This window comes from Lissotriton vulgaris, chromosome 1_1 (genome assembly GCF_964263255.1).
Source record: "Lissotriton vulgaris chromosome 1_1, aLisVul1.2, whole genome shotgun sequence".
NCBI classification, from domain to species: domain Eukaryota; kingdom Metazoa; phylum Chordata; class Amphibia; order Caudata; family Salamandridae; genus Lissotriton; species Lissotriton vulgaris.
The window spans coordinates 908,465,924-908,485,292 of NC_141685.1; the positions used below are offsets into that span (position 1 = coordinate 908,465,924).

The following is a 19,369-nucleotide window of genomic DNA, read 5'->3' on the forward strand; positions in this document are numbered from 1 at the left end:
TGTTGTCTCTCTTAATATAACATCTTGATGATATTATGTACAATATTCTAGCAGGAGTTCAGATTGTTTTTTAGACTGTTTAAAAAAATGTGATTTTAATATAATTGTATAATTATTTTCTATTGATTGTTTTATTAAACAGATTTTTATAATTGCCTTTAGGGTCCCCTTTTAGACTGATTCTAAGGAATGTTTGATTGTGAAGATAGTGGAATGTGAGATACTTGAATGTGTTGATTTCTACAAGAGAATTTTTCTGATGCTACGTTGACTGTGTAAGGTACCCTGTCTCTCGGAGTAGTGAGGCCGCTCTCCTTTTTTGCGACAGACATAAACAAGAACATCATTTGCATTCAATGATACTGAATGTAGTTCTTCTCTTAAAAAAGATCCCCCAGGTTCTTCCAGAGACTTGTAGTCGCTGCACCAACAGCTCCATAGCGAGGGCAAAGAGCAGTGGCGAGAGGGGACAGCCCTGGTGCTTCTACTGGCCCACTGAAAAGGGGCTGAGATTAACTCACAGCACTGGCTGGCACTTAGTTTTTTTTTTTTTTAAATTAAGCACTGCCTGTTGTGTAAGCATAACTTCGATTAAATACTGAAACAAAGTATTTCCATAACAAAGTAATCATTCTTTCCAGCCCGACTTATTTACTTTAACTTGTAGCATGCGTTGCACGGCCCCCGGCCATGCAACGTCACAGTGTGCGTGTGCGGAGGACGGCCGGGACCGTCTGAAACACGCCCACTCATTAATTCCACAGCACCGCGCAAGTATTTGCACCGCGGTCAAAAGGTTAAAGCATTTAAGGTTTGTGTTTCCTGTTGCAGTGATAATTCCTTTTACTCAGTCCATAAATGGAGAATACCTCCACCATCCGGACAAGATTGTCAGAACTAAAGCTCATCAATGCAGCAGTCAATAGCTGTAGAGTGATGTCAACCTTTTTTTATAATGTCGGGTGCGATTTTGCTTCCCTGAACAGCGATTGAAACAAGTATGTATTTGTTAAACGATGTAAATTGTGTGGCAAAGGGGGACTTGGGGGGCAGCCGAGCCGCGCGGTCTGCCCCCCGGGCGATTTTGGGAGGGGGAAGTGGGAATCATGGGGGCGGCCATTTTGCCGCTGTTTTGGGCTGCCTGGGATAGCCCAGAGGCAGCCCAATTAATACTAAACAAGCCCAAAGGGGCTATATAGGGGGTTTACACTTCCGCCCAGCCACCATTTTAGGTATTGAAACCTGGTGGCTGGGAGCTGCAGCGGAGATCGGGCTGCTAGAGTTTCTGGGGCAAAGCACATGGAGGTAGTGTCGGAAATTCATGGGCTAGGGGGACACAGCGGTTTTTGCGGGCAGGGCGGTACTTGTCGGGGAGGTTAGCGGGGTGGACGCATCAGGCAAGGGCGGGGGGCGGATAGCAGTCGGTAGGGTACGTGCCGGTTTCGGAGTGGGGCGGTGTCGGAAGCGCGTTGGCGGTGGTGGGCAGGGGGGACATTACACGTCGGTGGCGATGATCTGCAGTGGATCGGCGTTAAGGGCGCAGCGGAGGCTTTTGAACGTGCAAGGGGTCGATGAGGGGGCATAGTTATTGACAAGTGTTGCTCATGAGGCCGGGATTGGTTTCTTAGCTCGGGCGTTGTGGATTCGGATGGCGGAGTACTCGTTTGTAAAGGGGGCCGAGTGGCGAGCACGGGATAGCTTGTTTGGTGGTAAGCTGGTCTCAATCCTGAATGGTTTCAGGTTGCATGGGCCAGGGAGGCCCGTTTGTTGGGGGGTGCACCGTGAGTGGGGGCAGGCGGTTGGCGTCTCAATTTCTGCATCAACAAAGGGGGGCTTGGGGGGGGGGGCAGGAAAAGGGGGGAGGCGAGGTGTACTCGCCTACCCCACTTCCCCTGGGTGGTGGAGTTTGGGTTGATGTTGGCCAAGTTTGGCTGGAGTTCGGGTCTTTATCATTATGTTGGGGATTTGGGGAACGGGAGCGGGGAAAGGGTAAACAGTTTTGGAGTTACATTAGAAGGGCTTAGTTACAGTTGCAATAAGGCAGATAGGTCTGTAGGTATCGACAGGTTTTGGAGTTAAGATGTAGGGGAGAAAAGTGGATACATGAGGATGTAATGGAATTGTATATTTGTATATGCAACTGGGGGGATTGTATCATGTGGGGATCGTAGGGGTTGGGGGAGACAAAACCTAAGGGGTTAGGTAACTCGATGTCTAGAGAGGTGTTAGTTTTGTGAGGCGGTTCCAGTTTTTATAAATGTGATGTGCACCTGTTTCAAATAAAGCGGCCTTTTACACACACAAAATGGTAGTCGGTCTTGATTGCCCCCCTTCATCCCTCCCAATGGTGGTTTATATTGCAAGTGCGGCAAACTCATATTTAGGCATAAAAAGCTGCAGAATCAGATTTCTCTAATGCTCTGCCTTTAGGAACCCAGAAATCCGTGATATAAGATACCCAAGCCGTGTAAACCAATTAGAGGTGGGACCCGTCACCAGGCTAGGCACATGGCATAATTGTTGCTCAGCTGTAGCTGTGCTCCTGAGAGCAGGGTGACTCACAGACTTCAGACATATCAGAAATTTCAACCATGGATGAAAAAAATGCAAATCAGAAAAAGAACAGAAAAAACACGTACAGCATATCGCTCCGACAGGAACAGCGTGCAGTGTGGAGGGAGCAGACGGGGATTTAACTGCTTCGGATTATGAGAATAGTGCAGATGTCTGTATTAATGAGTTTGCTCACCAGATCTCGGCATACACGGCTTTGGCAGAAACTCTGATATTGAAACGAGCTTTGTCATCCTGCCCTTCGCAGGACGACTTGTACCTGCCAGGGTAAATGTCGAGATTGTGATATAGGAGTTCAGAAAGGCATTTTGAAAATTCTACTCATAAAGGAAATGAGGCCTGGCGAGATTAATTCACCTGCCCATGGCCACCTATTGTCAACAAGTGGGTATCACTATATTCAACTATTGTTTGCAATGCTTACACCACAACCAATTGATAACGTGAGTTTCAGCAACTTCACAGATGTCATAGGTCTGTGCACTGACTGCCAGCAGCTGGTTGAAAGTCCTAACAGGGAAAATACAGCCTTCCATTCTTCCAATGTCGATAAGTAACATTGAGTTGGACAATGACAGCACAAGTAACTTGAAAGGGTTACTTTCCAGATCATGGTGTATGCTGCATAAGAGGTTAACTCGATACAAAATAATCAACTACAGTTAGCCAAAGGGACAGTGTCCAAAGCTGTAGTCCGGCTTCTCGGCTAAGCCCCATCCTCTTGTGGCCTACAGGAACGTTTCGAGGAGCCTTAGAACTCGGAAATGGCTCTTGGGTGGCTTTGGCAGGACACACTTTGGGTACTTGGTTGGTGGTGTGCACTGTGTACAAAAGCCTGATCCACAGTGGGGCTACTCAGCTGCAGATTAGGAAGCAGTGGAATTAGGAGACAAAATGGCCCAGAATCACACAATTTAGACAAGTGGAGAAGGTGCAAGTCGGAAGAAGGTCTCCTGGTTCCTCGCTCAATGGAGTATCCATTATAGGACTATTACGCATTTCTGACTTTGACTTAATTAGATTAACACATCTGAAATCAGTGTTTTGCAGGTGAAAAGTTCAGTCTTTGGGACAGTGTCCTTATTCGTGTGGAGTGAGGTGGCCACCGTAATCTGACTCCACCAGGTTACTCCATCACTATATTCTGCAAAACATGATGAAGTCTTGACCAATGGGTTTGTTAGACCCTGTGCTAGAATGAATCTCCTTCGATCCACAGACCTCTCTGATGAATTCCGCAGGGATAAACTGCAAATGCATGATTGAGATGGCAACAACTGGAGATGGTTTATTTTTCTCCAGGATACTGTCTGGACGATAGAGCAGACACCCTATTCTTCTATGTTTCAGTGCAGTTATGCATTACTGAGCTCCTCCAGGGCAGAGCCGCTCATATATCGTCTCTTTAAATCCTGGCTTTCTGCCATGCTAGCTCTGCACTGCAGATGTGACTGGAGTCCTAAATTAAAAGGACAGAATTCAGAAGACAGAGAGGAAAGTGTTCTACCCAGAGCTAAACTTAACCCAGGAGAGGTTAACAACAACACCAGTGTCTTAGATTTTGAGTGTTGTCGAATTAGGCGAGTATTTAAATACACCCAGAAATTTCTGATGCTGCCCCGTGAGGTATGGGTTCCATAACTACTTTCTGTGTCTGAGTTTTTAAAGTCCAACCTGGGCAGCGCATGCGCTGCTCTGCGAGGCATGCTGTATTGAGGTAGTGGCTTGAAGCTTCGCCCACTCTCCACTCATATTTTTCACTGGCTTGTATCATTGTCCAATGTAAACTGTAGCTGTTCATTGGTCAAAAGCTTTAGTAGTCCCTCCTTAGTACTGCCTTATCTCATTTTGTAACCTCCCATGGCATCACCCCTTTTACGTGTGTTGTTACTCGGTAGGCTTTAACTTGAACCTCCAAGCTCTATTTTCTCAAATAGCTTTGTCCTGCCTGCAACAACAGGACATGCTCTCTCCTAACACTTAAAAAAATTATACCATGCATTTCCAGTTCATAGGTATTGCATTTGCAAGAGTTAAAGCTATTGTAATTGACAATACTTTTTATTCATCTGTTTTAAAAATAACACAGAAGTTGTAATTTACAAGGCCAATAACTCAAACTCTCGTAAATGCGAGACCTATTGCATTGCAAATGCTTGTGTTTAAATGAAATGTGGAATTGCAATTGGAAATACATTGTACCTATTTCCACATGTATTAGAGTTTAATTCAAATTTTTTACAGATACATTCGAGCAGGTATGATCTGACAAGATGATGTACGAAAATTTGAAGGAGTCACCTTTACTGAAAAGTCATATTCCAATCCCTGTGAAAGTGCTGCTTGTGCAGGACTCTCAATTATCCCCAAAACTCTGAAGCACGACCTAGGTAGTGGCATTGTCTTGCTACTCTTGCTACAAATTAGGAGTGTACATAATTTGTGTAATTTGCTCTCATGTAATTTCCATTATTTCACACTATATTTTATCACGAAAATGCAGTCTAATGTAATTTTTTTTGCGTGGAGACTCATTTAAACAAAAGCACCGCCCACAACAGCAACTCGCCTTCAGTCATTCTCGTTAATTCACTGTAATTTTCTACTGTAAATGACGCGTTTTGCTGTAAATATTTACTGTGAATGGTGCAGAGTTACAGGAACAGGCATCAGGTGAAATTCCCCAAATTGCACAAATTACTTCGGAGTACTTTAAATTCCACCCAGACCTTCTTATTCTGGGTAGGTGAAACAATACCTGATAATGTAAGGATGAAAGTGTTGTGACGAGAAATCTATTTTGTCAATAGACAGGCTTCTTTCATCCTATAGTTAGACCGAGGGCCAGTAAGTGTGTTGAGGAGGTCTGAAGCAGTAGTAGGGTTAGGTGCAGTTGAAGTGCAGCACTTTTCAAGAAATAGTCAAGGAGTACATTAATAACTACTCAGACAGAGCAACTAAAAAATATTGAGAATTTAAAGAGCTAAAACATTTAAATCAACAGCAAGATATTGTTAACTGGCAGTTATAATTCAATTTAATACCTTTTTAACATTGTAAATATTTTAATAATCTTTTTAACTATATTTATTGATGTGTGTTTCAAGCCCCAACTCATGATTTATCTGCGAAGGGTTATGGTAATTATTTGGTCACGCACCAGCACTTTTCTTGACTGTATATTTTTTGTACACCTGTCGATAATAATGTGGTCATGTATATTATGTATTTTGTATCTTTTATGATGCAATTGCAACGAAATAAAGATTATTGAATTGAACAGCAAGATACCACTTATACTACATAAAAGTGAGATGCTGGTCTACCTCTCATTATTCTTGAGCATCACAAGAATTGTCCAATATAACTATCCTTGAGTCATTGTGTAATGAAAAAGTAAAGTGGGTTTTGTGCTATCTGTAATTTCTTTTTTACTTTATGTGCCACCATTTTCTCTTGGCTTTACATATGTTCAAGTACAGTTCAACCATGCTCTTCCATGTAGTTGAGAGTCTCTGTGCTTCACTTGTCGAAGTATTGCCTTAAGATAGTGAATTTTTGGAGATGGGTGGGGTTAACACTGTAGTGCAATATCATTAGTACCAATTGTTTTATGGAACTTGATTAGGGGTGCAAATAAGTCCACTTACTTTCTAGGCACTTCAATTGATCAGATCAGTCAGATAGGCCTGGGACAGCATGGCCAGGAAGAGTTTTAATGTTTTGTGTACCTAATTTAATGATTTTATGAAATGCTCAAGATAATCCTAGCAGGTGCATAAATGCGTGGTTGTGTTTGAAGAGATGTGGGGTTTATTGTCCTTATCTTTTGAGACCGCAAGTTGCCTTGATTTAGTTTCCTGCTAGAGCATTTTACCTTGGGGTGTTAAATAAATGTGCTTCCATATGTGTTACTAAATTGGTTGTTTCTACAGATAACAAAACGCTAATTAGTAAAAGAAATATAAAAGTATAGCCTATTGTACAGGTTCGTGATATACAAATGCCACATACCTACTTAAATACATCTGACAATTATTAACAGGTCATGCCTTAAATTACCATTTTGTATATATATATCCAAATTGCATATTATCATGCAATATTCATTTCCTTGCAAGGGCTTCCACGAATTGTGAATTACTTGTTTATGTCACCTTAGATGACACAGTTTAAAAATGTTAGCTTAAAACTAGTATTTTAGAATTCTGAAGTCCTCATCACTAAATCTGACAAATCAAAATACCCTCCCTGCTTTATCTAGACATACCATGCAGAAGTTGCAGTTTCCGCTTCCACCTTGAGAAACGTTATTGGCAGTGACACATAAGAAGAGTGGTAACATCATCTATACACATTGTTTAGTTATCGATATTGGGATTGTGCCATTGGACAGCACCTTTCTTGAGAAAAATCAGGCAACAGAAATTTGACAAGTGTTTCAATGATCTTTTTTTTTTCAAGTGCAGAAAACCAATACTTTGGAGAAATCTCATTACTTCTTGTTAGAAATGGGGTCTCTAGTTGGCAGAGGTATGCACCCTGTCCAAGTAGGGACCATGCCTCTAGTCAGGGTAAGTCATATACACACCCTAAATTAACCTTTGCTCACCCTTTGGTAGCTTTGCAAGAGTAGTCAGACTTAACTTAAGAGGCAATGTGTAAAGTATTTGTGCTACATTTATTACAGTAAAACTGTGAGAAATAGAGTCTAATGTAATGAACAAAACAAGATCAAAATGCAAAAGTCCAATAAGAAGGACCAGAGTTATGACGTTTTAAAGAATATCATAAATTATAATTAGGCCTGGGCGGTAAATTCCGTTCCGCTCGCGGAATTTGCGGAATTTGAGTAATTTCACAATCCACGGGGAAAGCGGAATTGCAAAAATTCTGCGTTCTGCGGCATCGCAGAATTTTTTGCTTGTTCGCTCTTTTTAAATGCGTGTTCGCGAGATATTTCTCCCCGAGCACGCAAACAGCGTTCGCGAACAGGAAAAAAGCATCGCGAACACACGGAACAAGCACTTCCGCGTGTTCGCTGAACTTTTGCATGCTCGCAGAGATCTTTTACCATTTCGCAGGGCTTTGCGTAGCGCGACTAGACAAATTCACTCATCCCTAATTATAATGCTTAGAGTCATAAAGTTCCAACCAGGGCTAAATGGTTGTGCTGGGCTGGGTAAAATCTGAAAAGTCAAGCCTCCCACGATGGAAAGCTGGTCAGAAAGAGAAGCAATGCAGGCCTCAGTGAAAACAGTACAATTTCAGAGTATGCATCGACGGCAAGAGCATTATGCATTGGTGCCGAGTCACGCAGTTGGGTAGATGCGCTGCTGTTGGGCCTCGCAGTCGGATTCCACATTGTTGTTGAGCCACGCAGGGAAGTCCTCAAAGCGGTGCTGCATCAACGTCAAAGGAGAATGGATTGGTTCTGACCGACACAAAGCAGGCAATGCATGGATTCTTGAAGAAAACCATCTGTATAACCCCCTTTCAAGGCCCAGTACTAGATTGGCACCTTTTCGCAGAGCTGGACTCACAATTGCAGAGTCCAGGAGCTGAAGCAGAGTTAAAGGAAGCCTTTGAGGTCCCTGAGACTTCAGAACTGGAGGGAAGCCAGCAAGCCCTTGGAGTCACTTATTTCTGGGAATATCAATATTAAGCCCCAATCTTTCTCACCAGCAAGCAAGAGGCAGCAGGGCAGGAACAGCATAGGTCCAGGAAATCCAGGAGAGTCCAGCAAAAGTGTCAGTCCCTTCTGCTGCACATCAGTCTTTCTTCCTGGCAGAGAGTCCTCAGGTCCAGAGTGTACTGAGTTGGTTGTGTCAGAGGTCCAGTACTTATACCCAATTGTGCCTTTTAAGTGGGGGGACTTCAAACGGAGGCCTTTGAAGTGCACAGGATCCATGGCCTTCCTGCCCTGGCTCCAGACTCACTAGAAGGGGTATGAAGCTCATTGCTTGGGGGCAGGCACATTCCTATTAAGGTGCAAGTGTCAGCTCTTCACTCCCATCTAGCTCAGGAATGCCCATGAGCCTGGTGATGGCCCATCAGGATGTGAATGACACAACTTAGCTACCTTTGTGTGAGACTGTCTGGAGGGAATACACAAAGCCCAGCTGCCACCCAACCCAGACATATATTCAGAGACAAGCAGAGGCACAGAATGGGTTAAAGTAAGAAAACGCCAACTTTGGCATTTTCAAACGTACAATTTAAAAGTCGACTTCACAGTAAGTTGTGATTTCAAAATTTGAGTCCAGAGACACCGAACTCAAAATGTCTATCCTGTCTCAATTGGGAATTACACTTATAAGGTACAATTAGGCAATCTCAATCTGAACCTATCAGCAAGATAGGCCTTGCAGTGGTGAAAAAATGAATTTAAGATTTTTTCACTACCTGGACATGAAAAACCTAAAAGTACATATCTAACTTTTTGAATACACTGCACCTTGCCCCTAGGGCTGTTCAGGGCCTAGCTTAGGGGTGACTATTATGTATTGAAAGGTAAAGTTTGGGCCTGGTAAGAAGGTTAACTTTCTAGGTTGATATGGCAGCTAAAACCTGCAAGGGCAGACCTGAGACATGTTTTGAAGGGCTACTGCAGTGGGTGGTACAATCAGTGCTGCAAGCCCACTGGCAACATTTAACTTACAGGCCCTGAGCATATGTAGTGAACTTTGCTAGGAACCTATATGTAAATTAAGTAGCCCGATTGTGGATAAGCCAATGTTACCTTGTTTTAGGGAAAGAACACCTGCACTTTAGCACTAGTTGGCAGAGGTAAATTGCCCAGAATCCGAAAGCCAGCAAAAATGAAGTCAGCAAAACAAGAGCTCCTAAAGCAAAAAAAGAAATCAGGGGAAACCACGCCAAGGATGCATGTCTAACACACCTATTTTCTGCTCAAGTCAATAGAAAGATATAGAATCTACATTTTACCTATCCCAATTCCAGGAAATTCTGAAATGAAAATATGAATTAATTATGAATAACTTAGAACATTTTGATTCCATTCATGTCAACAAATGTCAAACAGTGAATGGGAATATCTAGTTTTAATAAATCCACATTTGAGACACTCATTTACTACAGCCTATGTTTGTGAATCTTCACATTACCTCACATTACTGCCTCATAGATTGGTATGAGTTGGCCATTGACTAAAGACCTTTTTTTGCTTGAAGTTTCCTCCAAACTGGATAAAATATTTGACGTCTGCCTTGGATTGGCCTAATGAGCTTCCCATCCTATCTGTTGTGCAAACCTTTCCCCCTCTCACAACCCCGGAGTAATGGTTTCCTTCCTTACATGGACATTCTTTCAAGTGACTTGTAAGTCCTTGCTTACAATCTGAAAGGCAAAACTGCAAGTCCAAGCAGGTGTTATGCTATTGACTGAATACGTGCACCTGGATGAAAATAACCCTCACAACATGGGGCAAAGAACATCCATGGAGACCATTTATAGGAGAAAATGCAGATGACGTTGGCAGGGGAGCAATTCTATCAGTCAGCCATCTGGCTTGGTATTGTAGGGGTATTATTGCATAGAGACTGAAACGGGAAGGATGCCCTGGTACTAATAAAACCTCAAAGAAGTTGGTAGGAATTGGGTGGATTGGTACTGGTGAGATGGGAAATTCCTTGACATTGGCAGTAGTACTCCGGCGTGGTAATGAAGAGGTTGGTATTTTAGATTAAATAAGGGTGGGATTATTGGACCCTTGTGGTACTAGTCTAGAAAAGATGCCTGGAGACTTTCAGTAGCAGTGGGCTTGGTACCCGCTAGGTAATGGCTCCTGGAGGTAGCGGTATGGGCCTGGCCTCATCCGTTTGAGGTGTGAATGCATGGTGGCTTGCAGTATTAGCTTGCTCCATATGAGCTGCAGTTGCTGACAGTTAGGAAGGCAGATCTGCTACCAGTGAGATAAGGATTCTTGGATGCTGGCAGAGGGTATGTCAATGGCCTGATGTCAGTGAGGTAAGGATGATGTGAGCTGTAAAGAGAGGTGTCTGGTAGGGATGCCTGAATGTGAGGTGTAAAGAGAGGTGTCTGGTAAGGATGCCTGGATGTCAGCTGTAAAGAGAGAGGTCTGGCAAGGATGCCTGGATGTCAGCTGTAAAGAGAGAGGTCTGGCAAGGATGCCTGGATGTCAGCTGTAAAGAGAGAGGTCTGGTAAGGATGCCTGGATGTCAGCTGTAAAGAGAGGTGTTTAGATGTAGGTGAGGGGATGACGCCAGCATCTGGAGGGAAAGGTGAGTAAGCTTGCTGCACAACAAGAGTGGCTGTTTACACAGGGGACAGTCTTTGACAATAAAGTCTCAGTTATGAGCGCCTCAGGGCATTCCAAAACCAATGCAAACCTGTGGTTCCATGGGTGTGAGAAATGTTAGTTTGTCGCATTGTATCAAGCCTGGTAATTAACAGTTTCAATAAAGTCTGATAGTAAAAATTGTCTGCAGAGTAATATCATCAGGTCAAACCTGACAATATTTAATGGGGGAAAGCGCCCAGAAAAATCCCATGGCATACGGGTTGAAGTGCGGAAACCATTAATATACCCATATTTTTCTACATTCAATGCAGAAACTTGTAATTGACAATATTTATCTCATGCCATAAACTCCGAACCCCAAGGTATTGTTATATGCCGGGTGTGGAAAGTGTCCCACCAATACAAGGACACTAGTAATCTAGTCCTTAAAGTTGGTTCTATTTAACAGAGAAACAGAAACAGCAATAAAGTGTAAAAAAAAAGTCAATGTTTTCCAGAGAAAAATCCTTCCTTACACCCATGCTTGAAATAATGGAAACTATTTCCTGGAGGCAACTGTAAATGGAGCCCATCTTTCAGGGAAATATAATTACTGAGGTCCTTGCCTTCTATACAATCAAATATGTTGTTATATATTTATATGTTGCACTAGCCTTACATAAACTACAGACAGGAGGCTTCCGACAATAATTTTAGAAGGTTAAAGATGGATTGCTAATGTGTTATTGATCTTGTATGGAATGTACAATTAGTTTCGAAATGCCTTGACGATTATTGACTCTGAAACCACTTATCTGATTGAGGTGGACATACTGGAACTCTATAATTTCAAAAAATTACTGTGAATGCCCCCTTATTTCTCCAAATCAACCTTACCCTGCAACATTTTTAAATGAAAGCATCATCACTAGACAGTTTCGACTTATTTTATTTGTGAGTTTCAGTAATGGTTTCTTCTAAGACAAATAGCTATAGATCCTTATTTTTTTATATTTAAAAATTGTGTTTAGTTTTTTGTAAACAAAGATAATTAGCTTTTTACTGACAACAGTTCAATGAAGAAGAATTATCCCCTGCACTAACCAAATGCTCCAGATGCACATCATCAGAAGAGTAGTTTTTCAGAACTACTCGACTCAAAAGTCTCATATCTATATTCATTTTACCTTTATGGGATAGTTAATTCAACACAATGGTCTATGCTGGTTGTACAGGCACAACCCTAAATCAACCACGGGCAAGGATACAAGGGCTGGAATTGGCTGCCAGACTTGGGCAATGTCAATGCTTATTTTGTTTTGACATGTTTTTTTTTTTTTTGCAAACCTTTATTGTTGAGAGTGCTGCTGAGACGTCGCAAGCGTAAGCATAAGACATTGCTATGTGGCATAAGGGCCAGAGCTGCTGACTTTGGAACTGGGAACCAGATTTGAGTTTCGGCGTCAGCTCAACATCCTATCATTCTGGGCAAAACATTTAATCTCCCTGTGCTGACTAAAAATGAATCTGTTCTTGTGTAATGTAACTGGTGCTTCAGCGCTACAATGCCATTGGGTCGAGTTTGCGCTATATAAAACTTTAAAAAAAAGAATAAAGCATTGTTTTTTCTTATAACACACATTGCCATAGTAGTCCCTGGCTTTGTAGGGAACTACTTTAAGGGCTCATGTGGTCTTTATGGAAGGGCAGACAGCCATCACTGACATTTAAATGAACCAATGGCTGGAGGGGGTTGTTCCACTGCTCATGCTGCATGTTGTAGTGGACAAAGTAAAATATGAATGACACAACAACAGACCAATCGATGAAGAGTTCTATGCAGAATTTTAGTAACATCATAAAGGTCTTGTCTAAAGTCACACTCAAAACAGTACCTAATTGGCTAATCCAGTTGGTTAGGGTGGGCTAAAGCCATACATTTATTGAAATCACTGTTAAAATGACTTGTTATGCTTCTACAAAACTACTGTGTGAAACCTTTTTCTCAAGGAGACTGATAGGCGAAAATTACTCTCTGGGGTATTTAAAAATGACTTGTTTTAGTGCTTTCGAACTACCTCCTCTGAAATGGACTTCCCTTAAAACTAGACCTATTTAGGGAGCTGATTTTAGAGCACCGAAATAACTTGTTTTAGGGTTCAAATGAAATGTGAAATAGACTTGCCTAAAATTCCTTTGAAGTCAAAATAAACAATTTCCCTTGTATCAAACCACTAACAGGAAAGGAACGCACCTCAAAATAATTTATGAATATAATGGCTTGTTTTGTGCTGCTTCAAAATAATGTGCTTGAAGTGATCTTGCCTCACAGAAGTCTTGCTCAAACTATTAAGATATTTAAGACACCGAGCAAAAGTAGACACAGTAAGCTCACACCTACAATTTGCAATACTGAGGGTTCCAATAGTTTGAGTTTTTGAGAGCTGCTCGAGAGTTGATATGAGACCCTAAATTATGAATGTATAAGGAGAATGTGAAATGAAAGGATATATAGATATATATATTACCTGACTCGAGAGGTAGTGGCGGTACGAGGGACCCAGGGAGAACTATGGTGATGTTGGGAGCACTCGGAGAACACTGCGTCACCCACCAGCAAAGCCCCAGCAAACCCGTTGTAAATTCATTTACATCCCCCACACCACCAACCCAGATGCATCAGATTACTGCATGCTGGGAGTTCGAGTCCAGGCATTTTCCATGGCAGGCAACAGGTGTGAACAATCAGCAAGGGGGAGGTGCGCTGTGGGACTACTTATTGTGAAGTGCTGGTACTGGACTACTTTGGCGAGGGACTCTGCAATATGAGGCACTGAAGAAGGCGGGGAGCCGAAATGCATTTGCCAGTATTGCCCTTGCTGCCAATAAAAACGTGGTTTTTCCCTGGATTACCCCTCTGGCCTCTGTTCCTTCTACGTGTGGTGGGAAGTTTCGTTATATATATATGTGTGTGTGTGTATATCTATATCGTGAGGAAGTGTGCTTGGTAAAAAAAAAATATATATATATATATATTACCTACTGGCGGTCGCCAGTAGGTAGTTATAGTTAGGATTATTTTAAATGCAAAATCTCAACATTCTATTGTGAATAACTTTGGCGCCGGTTGAGGAATCTGCCTGAAAATTTCCTCAAATTTACCTCGAGGTGCTCCGGTCCTTCCATGAAAGTTTGGGGGGGATCCGTCAAGCGGGGGCCGAGATAAAAGGGGGGTCCCAAAACGTGTTTTCCCCATGTTAATTTCCATAGGGCGGTTGACCTCACTTTTAGCCCGAACGGCTGTATGGATTTCCACAAAACTTGGCAAAATTGTAGGGACTCGTAGCCCGATGTGCCTTTGCTATGTCTCAAGATATGTGCTCCAGTGGATTATGAGTAATTTAGGTTCAAAAAAATATATATATCTATGGCAGCGCCCCGGTACGCGCACCGGGGCGCTAACCAGCGCGCTACGCGAGTTCGTGCGCGGAAAGCTGATTGGCTCTCGGGTGTCTTTCAACATTCCAAACAGTCCGGAGTGGCCGCCATCTTGTGTCTCGGTAGGATCGAGACACAAGAGGTGGCAAAAACATAGGGGGAAATGACCATAAGGGGGCAGAGTAGACCCCCCTGACCACCTTGTTTGCGCGGGGGAAGCGCCCGGTACGCGCACCGCGGAGCGTACCGGGGAGCGTACAATGGGGAAAAAAGAATGATAGAGTTTTTAAAAAATTTAGCCTTTTTTAATAAATTGGAGGTAGTTCTAAAAAGAACTGTTTTTTTTCTTCTTTTTGTTGTTTTATATTTTGTTTATGTTTTTTAATATTTTGTACTTTTTTTGGCTTTTATGAACTATTTTATATATATACAGGGAATTGAAAATGGCTCAACTGGAGCAAGAAAAAATTAGGGTTTTTTGGGGCAATTGTGGTTGTCACCAGCAAGGCGGATGAGTTTGATGCTCTGTTCACCATAGGAGATGGTCTTACCACAAAAAATACATGTAATTCTGTATTCCCCAAACCATGGTTGTATGCAAGGGATTGTCTCCCTTGTCTCTGGTCCCGATGGAGTGGGTTGCTTTCTTTTGGAGGTGGTGGTTCAAGATTGGGGAGGGTTACTGGCCAGTTCTCTCATCTCTGCAGCAGAATAGTTGTTTGGATGCTTGCGCTGCATGTGCCTAATCATGGTATTATTACCAAAAGAATATTTTTTGTTCGGGTTCCCCCTTGAAAGTTCCATGTCACAGATTAGGCAAGTCACCTTGGACTTTCTTCTTGCCCTCTGGGATAGAAAAGAACTCCCATGCAATGTGTGGCCTTGGCTTGTATGGGGTATGGGGTATTGTCTTCTGGCAGCCACCTTCTCCATTCCTCCTCCTCCTCCTCCTCCTCCTCTTCTTGACCACCAATGTAATGTTGTGGTGGTCCTCTTGGTGGTGGTGGTGGTGGTGGTGCAGATGCTCCAGCTGCTGCTGCTACTGTAGCCATTTTAAAGTACAACATTTTGCACAAAGATGTTCAAACAGTTCTTCCTCAGTCAAAGGACAAAGTCAGAATAAGGAAAAAAGGTAGGGTCTTTCATCATTTGGAAAAAAAACTGTCCTGAACCAATGAAAAGTGTTATTTTCAGGTCACATGACCTGGGCTTTCATCATTTTGAAACCAAAACTGTTCTGCAGCAATGAAAAGTGTTATTTGTAGGTCACATGACCGGACGCGCCACGGGGCGCGTCACGTAAGCGCGTCAGATGATTACGTTGCGCGATCGTATTTGCTCGAGTATTTCCGGGTGCGCTTACGCCGTGCGTATTACGCGGACGCGGCTACGCGATACGTCATGATGTTTTCGTTCGCAGCAATAGCGCTAATGGGACGCTCGCTGGTGCGCGGCCCGGGGACGCTCTGACAAAATGCGCTTTCCAGTGCGCACACCAGGCCCTATATATAGTTAGGAATTAGCATTTAAAAAACCTATGAAATTCATTGAAAAAACCATAGGTTTCACACCAGTTATAGTTAGGAATTAGCATTTAAAAAACCTATTAAATTCACTTCAAAAACCATAGGTTTCACAGCAGTTATAGTTAGCAGGAAGTTTTACTCGCATAAAACCATTGAAATTCCCACGTTATAGTTAGTTGGACTCACTATAACTTGCGCGTGCAATGCACTGCTGATGACGTCACATATTACATCACTCATGACATGGTCAGTGACATCACTCATGCGAGTAAAACTTCCTGCTAACTATAACTGCTGTGAAACCTATGGTTGTTTCAGTGACTATATATATATATAAATATATTTATATTTATTGCAAGTGGCAATAACTGCCTAATTAAATTATAAAACAGAACAAGCGTTCTTAAGTTCGGTCGGTCTTTCAACTGAAATGAGTTGTTTTGATGAGACTCATTTTAAAAATTCTTGGTTTTTGAGGATACACTCTTCAACCAAATCCATCCAACCATGGAATTTCTTTGCTGTGCTGATGGTCATTGCTCACAGCTGTGAGCGGTATGACAACAGTTCTCTTCTGGAGTTCCGCATTTCAGTAGTGTCGCCATTTCAGAGTGGGGCAGGACATAGCATTAGTGCTGTATAAATTGCCTTTGGTTGTTAAAGTCACTTGCCCACTTGACAAGAATATTTGTTTTCACACTAATTTCTATTCCATTTTACAGCTTACAATTTACTTTAAGCTACTAAAAGGGGATACCCCCCTCCACGATGTGTGACGAGCCCCTATTCGATTTCTTCCTAATCATGTTCCTCCTTGCACATATGTCTCTTTTTGGTACTTTTACATACATTTCTCCTTAGGAGATTCTTTGGTTTTCTTTTTTATTATTTTGTATTTTATTTTCATCATGAAGTCCATTACCACTCTTAACGTGAATGAATCCCCCCAACTCCAAAACTCTGTTCAGAAACACTAAAGGACAACATACAAACATACATTCTGACCTCTGTCTCTCCTTGCTTCCACGCCTCCTCCATCTCTCTCTCTTATTACTCTCTCTCCTCACTCCCACAGTAAAAGATAGGTGACAGTCTTTGAATGAATTTTGATAAATTCTTGGCCAGAACAGTAGCTGCTGCTAACAAACAGGGGTGGTGGGGCTAGGTGGGGTGTGGAGGGGGGGGGTGGGGGGGGGGAATGAAGGGAGACAGAGGGAGGGGGTGGGAAATATAAAAAATTAAAATAAAGTACTTACCTATACTGCCGGCCGCCACCTCTTCTTCCTCCATCCTTCTTCTGCAGGAAGCACATCGCCTTTCAGAATCCCCTGACCAATCACAACGCTGCCTTAGCAGTGTTGAGATTGGTCTGAGCGCCATGGTTCGACGCTCAGACGGGTGCTGGCAGGCTGTGCATATTCTCCACGCAGACTGTAATACAGCCTGCATGGAGAACATGCGGAGTGCGCATGAAGGTTTGGACGGCCCGAGACAGGTGGCCAAATCATCATGCACACTTTAGGTGCTGCCACCCCTCCCCCGCTGTGATGCTGAGAGCCCAGCTCTGCCCCCCTGGCTTCAGCTCCAAGCTGCACAAAGAAAACAAAATGATAATAACAAACGTTTTTATCATTTTATTTTTTTAGCATTCAGCTTGCAGTTCAAGCAGTGGGGCAACACTCCTCCACCTTAAAGGATTAGACTCCACTAGGCCTGAATAGTATAATTTTGAAGCCGTCTTGTCATCATTTTGATGACCAGTCAATATTAGGGTTAGAATATATTCCACTCAGCATTATGTTGTTTGACAGATACATCCAAGCTTGTCTTTTTCAAGTCATAAAGTCCTCTTTGATGGCTTTCAACACTGAATGTGCTGGGTACTAGACTTGGCCTATCAACTGAACAACCTTTTTGTAGGATGTACATTTCAGGAATTGTGAAAGAAGTTCATGCGTTAGTCTACTGGTGGATCAAGAGAATCCAACAGAGACATTTTTTAATAGGTGTTGTAATGCTATATTTGTAACACATCCCACAAGGCATTCTGAGACGCTTTAGGTTGAACTATGTAAATAGTTGCAGTTTTTTTCTCTCTTAAAGGAATGTTTTCACAAAATAAACATTGCGGAATGTCAAAGTATGTATTTTACGAACGCACTATATCAATAATCTAAGTAAATAATTGACTTAAATAAAATAAAAATAAAAATCTAACTATTGTCTATCTTGTATCTTTCAGGTGTGGTACATGGATGGGTATTACAAAGGACGCAGGGTCCTGGAATACCGGACGCTGAACGACTTCATGAAGGGTCAGAACTTTGTCCAGCATCTCCTCCCTCATCCGTGGGCTGGCACAGGTCATGTGGTCTATAATGGCTCCCTCTACTACAACAAGTACCAGAGCAACATTGTGGTGAAGTACCACTTCCGCTCCCGCAGCGTGGCGGTGCAGCGCAGCCTCAACACTGCTGGCTACAACAACACTTTTCCCTACTCCTGGGGTGGCTCTTCGGACATCGACTTCATGGTGGATGAGAATGGCCTCTGGGCTGTCTACACCACCAACCAAAATGCAGGCAACATAGTGGTCAGCAAAATGGATCCATTGACCCTAGAGATCCTGCAGACCTGGGACACAGGATATCCCAAGCGCAGCGCTGGGGAGTCCTTCATGATCTGTGGCACCTTGTACGTGACAAACTCCCATCTGGCTGGCGCCAAGATCTATTTCGCCTACTACACAAACACTTCAACCTACGAGTATACTGATATCCCATTCCACAACCAATATTCCCACATATCTATGCTGGACTATAACCCTCGGGAGAGGGTACTTTACACTTGGAACAACGGCCATCAGGTCCTGTATAATGTGACTTTGTTCCACGTCATTAAGACTTCAGGTGAATGATGCAACTGTGTGGGATAGAACTTCTCCTTTCCTTTTTTTTACAGTTCATTATTACCATTATTTCTATGAAACACGCCAAGAGAGCAGACGTTTTCTTTCCTGTGGTGAGTGCGCATGGATTTTAGTTTCTTTTGTGACAAATAAACAGTATCTTTGACATTTGATTGCGTTTTTGTCTTCTTTTACTTCACTTGTCTTTCCAAAGGCCTTATTATCTGTCACATCCCCCCATGGTTGCTCCATGGTATCACGTCAGCTACATCTTCTGGTATTTGCTGTTTCGCCTTTTGCCTCTTCGTTCATGTGTAGGCGTGTGGCTCAATGGTTAGAGCGGCAGCCCTGATGCAGAGGTCTGGCCCGGGACCAGGGTTCAATTCCTGACGCGGCAGGGTCTTGGGCTCATTTGTCTGTGGACTCGATAATTTTCACCTCGGTTCCTACTCTAATCATGGGGTCCCACGCTGCAACTCTGGGCAATAGCTTGTTTAATCTACAGAACGGCCCCTACAACACTGGGATGCCTGGCTTCACCTTGGGGGTGCCCAGGAGGGGCATCTCACAGGGAGAGCCAGGAAGGGTTCCACAGCGTTATACAGCGCCGAGACGCCCCGGTGATGGGCAGCTGTGCGCTTTACAAGTATCACACATTTA

The 19,369-nt window shown here is 42.9% G+C and overlaps 1 protein-coding gene across 2 annotated transcripts in view; it reads left to right on the forward strand.

The window, feature by feature from the left end:
- Nucleotides 1-18,882, forward strand: part of OLFM2 (olfactomedin 2) — a 1,082,596-nt gene extending 1,063,714 nt beyond the window's left edge. For both annotated transcript variants that reach the window (XM_086959048.1, XM_086959044.1), the window contains exon 6: nt 18,044-18,882. In XM_086959048.1, the coding sequence (XP_086815174.1) occupies nt 18,044-18,718 (675 nt within the window). In that variant the 3' untranslated portion in view covers nt 18,719-18,882. The remainder of the gene's footprint in view (nt 1-18,043) is intronic.
- Nucleotides 18,883-19,369: the final 487 nt, after the last annotated feature.